Source organism: Agrilus planipennis, unplaced genomic scaffold, assembly GCF_000699045.2.
Source record: "Agrilus planipennis isolate EAB-ADULT unplaced genomic scaffold, Apla_2.0 scaffold49, whole genome shotgun sequence".
Lineage (NCBI taxonomy): Eukaryota > Metazoa > Arthropoda > Insecta > Coleoptera > Buprestidae > Agrilus > Agrilus planipennis.
The window spans coordinates 499,132-508,462 of record NW_020438913.1 but is presented as its reverse complement, the minus strand read 5'-3'; the positions used below and the strand labels follow the sequence as shown (position 1 = coordinate 508,462).

The 9,331-nt window shown below is 33.5% G+C and overlaps 1 protein-coding gene across 1 annotated transcript in view; it reads right to left on the bottom strand.

Moving 5' to 3' along the window:
* The window catches only part of LOC108733365 (centrosomal protein of 290 kDa-like), a 46,195-nt gene that overhangs the window by 26,541 nt on the left and 10,323 nt on the right, over positions 1 to 9,331 (bottom strand). The window contains exons 5-6 of the mRNA XM_025973510.1: positions 8,745 to 8,916; positions 7,361 to 8,685 (exon numbers count right to left, since the gene is read on the bottom strand). Of these exons, the coding sequence (XP_025829295.1) occupies positions 7,361 to 8,685; positions 8,745 to 8,916 (1,497 nt within the window). The remainder of the gene's footprint in view (positions 1 to 7,360; positions 8,686 to 8,744; positions 8,917 to 9,331) is intronic.

Here is a 9,331-nt window from a genome sequence, read left to right as displayed (position 1 = left end):
AATGATTTATAATGCCGCATTGTTGTCGTTAAATAGAGTGAGCGTGACGCTATATAGAGTGTAATATTGTATAGAAAACAATGTAAACCAACCAAAGTCAAGCAATTTCGACGTTTTAAGGAGTTTGTCGTTAAATCGAGTAACGTTATAAAGAGTTTACACTGTATATGAAAAATGTCTCTTTTTTTTCTGAAACTATTACATTTTAAATAAATTCATACATTGTTTTATTTTAATTGCTATAAATTTCTATGTATATATACAAAAGGAGATACATTAAAACTATGTAATGTATGGTAATGACGAAATTGGAATCAAAATTGAATAAATTAAACCGACTAAAAGTGAAGGTATCGAACTTAAAAAAAAAGTATAAAGTATAAGTCTCAAATGGATGGTCATCGATTGGGAAGTACCATATGAAATTAAAGGTTTTTGTTTCTAGAAATGATTGAGTTTAAAAAATTAATGATGGAGTTCTAGACTTGGAATAGATTTCGATATACATATCTATAGTGTCATAATTGAGCTGATGTATATCTATCAATTATTTCTTCATCGTCAGTTAGTGTTCACATGTAGGTACTAGACTTAGGTTTCTGTTTTTTCTTTTTTGGCGTTAAAGAGAAATTAGTTTCGACGTCAATTACGTTTGGATTGCATTACTCACATTGGAAACGAAACGACGAACGAAACTCAATCTTTTACCAAACGATTTGTTTTGCTATCAGACTAGGTGACATTTAGCGCGACATCCAGACGGAAAAAAGAAAAAGGAACTGCGAAGATTTAACTTTTTCACATTAAATCTTTAGACTTTTAAATTGACGCTAATGGAAACGAATACCTTACCGTCTCGGTAGACACCCTATAAATTAACACTGAAGGATAAATTAAGCAACGACTTCTTTCTGTAAATTTTCCAATCTTTGAAGTGCAACATTTCCTAGAAACGCTTATTAGTAGACTAACAATAAGTTTACCTTTTTAATTATTCATTTTCCGGTTGACGTGTATTATAAGTACACCCGAGTAGAATTTATTTTGGGAATTCCCAAATTCCAATTGGGTCCCTATTGGAGGTTGTTGGATTTTCCCAAATTGGGCATTTCCCACCTATGGCCCAATGAATTTTGATCTGCGTATTTTAGGGCAATCCCAAACTTTGTCCAAACTGCACTTCCCAACTACAATCTTATTGAAGAGTAATTAGTAATTGTTTAGTTTAGCTCAGGATAGGAAAGAGTGGAGGTACGTGTCCAACCAGTCTTAGGACTGACGACCTTATGATGATGATAAAATAGTTATTTTATTTATTCTATCCTATTAATTCTAGATCGATTGTAACAGTTGCACACATTCTGGAGTTTTCTGGATCATTTCAGAAATTTTTAGAACTTTCCAAAAGGTCTCATATGTTAGAAAAGGACAGATATGTATTTTTTCACATTTTCGCCACCCACAACGACCCACGTCCACCCACCGTGACCAAACTCCCTTACTTTATATACTATTGCGATCATAAATTGAGATGTAAGCTATCCTATCTTTCAAGTTGGATCAAACTGCACACGGTGTACAAATTTGATTAAAATCGGTGAAGTAGTTTAGGAGTCCATCGCGGACAAACAACGTGACACGTAATTTATATATATTAAGATTATGAGCCAAATACATCCGACTTCGATTATTGACGGTTCAAGACTGAATCAGATTGTCTAATGTGAACATGATTAGATTTTACCAGACTAAGATCGGACCGCGAACGAACCGTGATCGACCTTAAAGTGTGGATCCAGCCTTAAACCAGAAATGATAAGAATGACTGAAGAAAATTAACAAAATTTTAATAATAAATTAAAAAAGGACTTAATGCTTGATAAGCATCTATATACATAGCATATAATTTCAAGGGATCGACAAACAAAAACGTATTAAAGTATTTTACCACCCACTACAGATAACTTCAAATTAATGAGAAAAAATTCATCAAAAAATCATGATTTTTTATCGCTCACCTTTTTGTGTGTTAATACATGCCATAATTTCGTGCAGCCCTTGTCTTAAAGCTTCATTTTCCTCGACTAACTCCTTATGTCTTCCCTTATCTACATCTTCCTCCGACTTCTTCACTTGAACTCCCTCAATAGCCGGTTGTTCTCCTAAATTAGTTACTTGTGTAGATAATTTTGCAAATGCCCTTTTTAATTTCTCGTTCTCGACTTCCAAGTTTAATTTTTCATTTTCCAGCGAACGTACCGAATTTTGTAACTTTCTCATTTCTTTTTTATGCCTAATAGGTTTCAAAACGATGCCGTTGAAAACAATTTCTTCGTCGACGGGTAAATCTAATTTTTCCCTAAAAAACTAGACGTAATTCTCTAAATCTTTCTGAGGGACGTGAATAACAAATAAACAAGTAGTTAATACCTCAAAACTAAATTTTCGTTTTCTAATTTGTCCACGCTTCTTTGCAATTTGTTGCATGATTTGACGTAGTCGGAGACTTGCTTTTCCAAAAATTTTAAGTTTGTTTTCATTTTCGAACTTTCCCTTAATATTAAAGATAGCTCGTGGTCTCCTTTTTTTTCTAGTTTATCAAATACGTTGTTCAACTACAAATAGCATTATTTTCAATCAAATTTATAAAAATCGTAGACTACGGAGTATAATGCGGGTTTGAAGAGGAGAATCAAGCCTTTCGCGGGAGAAAAAGAAAACAAAAGAAATGGTGTTTAAGGGATGTAGAAGTTAAGGTCCGATCTAGAAATTAACAATTAAGTACCAAATTATTTTTTCTTAACGAATCAATGTACGTTTTTGTTATTGCAAATTGAAATTTGGGTTTAGAAGAAATAGAGGATCGTGGGAGGCCATTCTAGCATTACGGGTAACAATAGAGAAAACGATAGAAAAAGGAAAGAGTGCGTACATAGGATTTGTAGATTTAGAAAAAACTTTTGACAATGTTAAATGGGACAAGATGTTAAATATACTTAAAAATGTAGGGATGAGTTACAAAGATAGAAGAGTGATACTTAGTTTGTATAAAGAGCAACAGGCAGTTATAGAGATGGAGCTGCAACGTAGAGAAGAAGATATTAGGAACGGAGTCACACAGGAATGCACACTGACACCGCTACTTTTTAATCTATACATCGAAGACGCAATCAAGATCATTAAAGACAGGACAACTGTAGGGATAGATATACAGGAACAGAAGATTAGCATGCTTAGATTTGCAGATGATATAACGGTATTAGCATATAGCAAGGGAGAGTTAGAGATAGCTTTAAATAAAATTGAAGCGGTATTTACAAAACAGTATTGTATGAAAATCAATAAATGTAAAACAAAAATACTTGTAAGAAAAAGTAGGGAAAGAGGGAATATAAAGATAGGACACGAAAAATTAGAAGAAGTGGCCGATTTTAGGTATCAGATAAGTGAGGACGGAAAGAGTAGTAGGGATATAAAGCAGATGATAGCGCAGGGTCGAGTCGCCTTTAATAAAAAAAAAGTCACTTCGCGAACGGTTAATCTAGAAATTCGAAAAAGATTGTTGAATGTGTATGCTAGAAGCGTTTGAAATGTGTTACAGGTGAATGATGAGGATACCGTGGATAGAGAATATTAGAAATGAAGAGGTATTAGAAAGAATAGGAGAACAGAGGACACTATGGAAGTCAATCAAAAATAGGCGAGATACGTTTGTAGGACACCTTCTCAGGCATGAATGGCTAGTATGAAGCATAGAGTAGAGGTAGAGATTGTTCTTGTTTTAGGGAAATGCGAAGATTAACTCAGGATAGGAAAAAGTGGATGTGCGTGTCCAACCAGTCTTAGGACTGACGACCTTATGATGATGATAATAACAGACTTATAGACGAAACCACCTTAGGTGGAATATCCTATATGTATACTTAAACGTATTAATTTTCCCTTGTGGAAAGATGCAACTTTAAGGGACTATATCTCAAAAAAATGAGCTTTTACCACTTGGAGCCCATTGAAATTTTTCATCTCAACGTCAAAAACTATCAGAAATCAATATTAATATATTTTATTGAACACCCCGTAGATTTAACTGAACAGTCGGTATACTAACCTCTTGCGTTTTTAATTCTAAAACTTCTTCCAAATATTCCACTTGTTTCTGTAAACTCAAACATCTCTCAGAGCTATTATGTTTTTCCACTTTTAGTTCTTTGTTAAGTTGTGAAAGCTCCGTCAATTTTTTTTCGTTGCTTTTTTTCTCTCTAGTAACTTCTTCTATTACTTTTGTCGTATGCTCCATTTCATCGGTGGCTGATCTCAGTTGTTTTTGCAAAAGAAAAATTTGCTCGTCTTTTTCTATCACACTTCTGTTCAAAACGTTGAGTTGAAAGCCTATTTTTTCGTTAATATCTGAAATGTTTGAACTTGGAGATGCTTTCGATTCCAATTGCGTCATCTCTTGTTGCAACTTTTTTATAATTTTATCTTTTTCATTCAGGGCTTCCTAAGAAATTACAATTGACTGTCGAAAAAATATGAACAAAGCTATATATGTATGTATTATTGTAAACAACCTTCCACTTTTCGTTCAGTTCGTCTACCAATTGTTCTGCCTGTTTTTCAATTTGTTGCTTTTCTTCGATAGCATCCTCGAAACGTGATTTTATTTTTTCATTTTCGATTTGCAAGGTATCAATTGTCTCTTTCATAAAAAAAGATAAAAATAGTTATACTTGTTAACATTACTTATCTACATAAAATTATTAAGAAATTTATTTTATAATCATTAACTCTTAATAAAGTCAAAAAATGCCCCCTTATGTAAATACAATGTAGAAAACTGCAAAAGCATAATTATCGAGTGTACTATACTCCAATTTATTTAATTATCATAATAGATATTTTATAATAAATACTAACGAAAATAATTCCAAAAAAAAGCCATCGCTGTTATGCATCTGTTAAAAATTAAAATTCAAATTTCGCACACCCTGAAGCAGCTTTTACTTTTACTTAGGAGTCATTTAATGGAATGCATATGGACTTAAAGAAATGGGAAACCTCATTTTAAATTACAAATTTAGAAACTCAGAGACATGGAAAGGTTCATACCTACCAATTTTGTCATTTAAATTAGCTTTACAGCTCGTCAACTCCTGTGTTAATGAATTCAAATGATTCGTAGCTTCGTCTAAATTGTCTCTTAAACTTGCCACCTTTTCTCTTAATAAATCATTTTCTTCTTCCATTGTCTGCAAAATCAAAAATACGAAATTTAACTTAATGAATAGTAACAGCTCGTTTGGTAAATAATCGTTTTTCAAAATTAAACTAAAGAAAATAATTCAATTCGAAATAATTTAATTTTTCTTCTATAATTCCGTATTATATTCTTCGTGGTTTTTTTGTTTTGAACAGATAGCGTATATATGGGATTCGTAGATCTAGAAAAAGCTTTTGACAGAATAAAATGCTATATCCTTTTTATTTCCGGAATAAAGTACCCATATAAAGTATTATACATAGAATTAGGTACCAACTCCAATTCCTTATCCACCCATGTGGGAAATGCTGGACTTGACGACAGGCCCAAATCTGAGCCAGTAATGGGAAGCCAAGCATAGACTTGTCAATAGTGGTCCAAAGTTCGGCCAATACTCAAATATCAACGGTAACATTTCGCCAAGTTTGATCCAATGCGGGGCACCCAAGCCCAATACTAGTCCAAAGTTATGACAAACTTCAAACACTTGTCTACATTTATTAACGTTTTGTCAACTTTGGTCCAATATTGGGCAATTATGTATGGATTTATCAATACTGGATCAAAGTTCGATAAAACTATGAGTGTCAAGGTTAGATATATAAACGTTTCGCCAAGCTATATCCAATACTGGACAACGAAGTATTGGCCACTATGGAAAGCGACCCATTTACTCAATCATAGATTAACTTTGTTCATCAAGCTGCCCAATTTTGACTTAATGTCGTTCACCAAGTCTTGGTACAATATTGGATGCCCAATTTTGGGTTAATATAGCTCAACAATTCTTGGCCTAATATTAGTTACCGAATTTTCGGCTAATATTGTGCATTTGGGCTAGTATTATGCATCATGTCTTCGTCTAATATTAGCTGTCCAGTCTTGGGTCAGTATTGTTCACCAAGTCTCGATTCAGCATTTGCTATCCAGCCTTGCATCAAGTAAAGCCAGTCGGGCTTAAGCCGAAGTGACATGCTTGGTCCAATATTGGTTGTCAATCTCAGACCAGAATTGAACAATCTTGGGCCAAGGTTGGAACCCAACTTGGCCCTGTCGTTTCTACTTCTACTTCTCCCCATCTCACCCTTATCATTTGGCAAACATCTCACACATTGTTTAAGATTGTTCTCATAAGAATAAGTAGGAGAACAGAAAACGTAATGGATGTCAACATGAAATAGGCAAGATAAGTTGGTAGGACACCTCTTCAGACTTGAAGGGCTAGTCAGAGACATATTAGAATCAGGAATTAAAAGAAATAGAGGAAGATTAGATAGTAAACAGTTACGAAATGTAGGTTACGCTACTTTTCGAGAAATGCAAAGATTGACTCAAAATGGAATGGAGATCCAACGAGTAATCGGGCTGAAGACGTTATAACGATGATGATGATAACAAGTTAATTAAAATTAATTAGATATTAACTTATTTACGTAGAATTTAATATCATTTAGAAATTTGGATCATTGTAAAAAACATTTTTTCGTTATTCATTCAATTCTCTGAAAAATATAAAACGATCAGGTGTTTAACTTACTTGAATATCTTTTAAAAGTTGAGAAATTTGATCGTTCTTTTCGTGAACTACTCTTAACAATTCCGCATGTCTTTCTTTTATTGTTTCGGAAACATCGGATGAACTTTCTTCGTCCGATTGTTTACTCTGAAGTTCCTTAATTAGTTCAACTTTTTCGTTTTCGATTTCTTTAATCCTCTCATCCATCTTAAAATGAAAGTAATTATAAGAAGCTGCTTACGTACTTAAACAAGAAAAACTCGAAATGAATTTTTCACTCTCAGAATTTACAAATTAAGAAATGCTCTTTGAATTGTTAGTATCCATATTATTTAGATTTTTAATANCACTTGTTATTATTTTTGGCTAAATATGCTTTTAAATAAAGCATATTCTTAAATTTTAACGAGGCAGTTTAAATAATTTTGCAAATGGTACTGTACACTTTTGTCTAGCTCTCGCTCGATGATCGGTAAAGAAATGAGCTCCGCAGACAAATATGATTGAATTTGGAATTATGCTACGGCGCATCCTAATGAAGGGAAGGGACATATCTCTAACTTCTTGAAACGAACAGTACCTACCTTATTTTGTTATTTAAAATGTAATCCAAGCCCTCAACTTTTGCTTTTTGTTCCGCCAAAATTTTTCTACACTCGTCATAATTCTCTTTCGTTTCCTTCAAGTCGTTCTCAGTTTCTTCCAGTTTCTTCTTATGTTCATTTTCAGCCATCCTTGCAAGGACAACGTCCGAACTAAGACGGGCAAGCATCGCCTTTTCATCACTCATCGATTGTAAATCGACCAGTTGATGTTTTAGATCCAAAATTTCCATGTCCTTTCGTTGTTGCTCATAACGGTCAGAATTCTGCTCCTTCATCAGCAACAGTTCATCAGTCAACTTCTTGTTATCGTGAATTAACTTTTCCATTTTATCAATTGTCCTGGAGTACTTCTGTTGTATATCGCTGAAGTCCTGAAGAGATGCGTTATCGATGATCTTGTCCTCGAGGTCTTTAAGGTCCTTTTGGAGAGTTTGATTTCTTTCGACCAATTCCTTCGAGTATTTCTCGCTTTCTTTGAAACGCTCTTCCAATTTCTGCAGTTGCTCTTTGACTACTTCGTACAAATTCGTCATGTGGTTGGCTCTCTGTCGTTCACTAATTTCATTTACCTCACATTGAGCTAATTTATTGGAAATAGTCTTCAAATCGTTGTCGCCACGTGCTACTTCCTCTTCCGTAATTTTTGATAATGAATCGACCAACTTCAGCTGAAGTTCTCTTTTCTCATTGTTGAGCTCGTCAACAGTTTTGGACAAAAGTGAAAGAGCATTGTTGTGGTCTTCTTTGAACTTCTTCAGTTCATCTAACGAGCTCCTGTATTTGATTGTTAAATTGTCTAAATTGTTTCTGGTGGTTACAAAAGTTGCATTGTCGACTTTTGCTTCACTTTCTTTTGTTAACATGTCACATTTGCTTTTTAACAGTTTTATTTCGGATGTCATTGTTTTGATTCTAAATAATGCATTTTCTTCTGATAGTTGAAGCTCGTTTTGTAACCTGTTTAATTGCTTTCGATTGATTTCATCATTGTTTTCTAAAAATAAGCATTTTCGGTTCAAAACGACCAGTTTTTCTGCCAATTCAACTGTCCTTTCGTCTCTGTCCACTTCCCCCACTGATAGAGTCGAATAATCGTCCAATTTGGCCTCCAAAACGGCAACTTTTTCCATTAAGGGATCTCGCTCATTATTCCATTCATTCTTCTCTTTTTCCGACACGCTTTTTTCCGATATGTACTGGTCATATAAAATTTTTAATTGAGCATCAACTATTGAAAAATCTTTTTTGAATTTGTTCATAGATTCGACCAATTGCGAGTTCACATTTTCGATCCTTGTACAATCCTTAATAATTATAATTATCGAAAGTAGTGATGGGTTTATATAATATATTTTCCACTTACCCTAATGAGAGAAACCAACGTTTTATTTAAATAAGAAATGAGTTTTTCCGTTTTTCCTGAAACGTGTTCAGATAAATCGATGTCCTCAGCCGAATAAATTTCCGTTAATTCCTCGCTAAAATTCCCATCTCCTTGCCCACCTCTGCCAGACCTTAATTTCAATAGTTCTAATCTAAAAGGTAAATATTTAAGATAAGAATAACGCCTTACCGTACCTGCCTCTCAGAAAATCAATTACATAATACCTCCGTCCTATGAAAAGATCTAAGTGTGTCAAAAGCTTCCTGTAAAACTGACATGAATGGGGAATACGTTTACCCAGTTATTTAAATTAATACCGTTTTAGCAGGAAGATATTAAAATTTATTTATAATGTTTCTAAATTTGAATTTGAAAATTACAATCTAATTTTGTAATATGCAAATTGTTATATGGAATTGACATTAAAAAAAATTTTATTATAAATTTGTGTAGGCGTGAACAAAACAGTACTGTATGAAAATAAATAAAAGTAAAACAAAAATACTGATATGCAAAGGAAGAAAAAGTAGGGAAAGAGCGAATATAAAGATAGGAGACGAAAAATT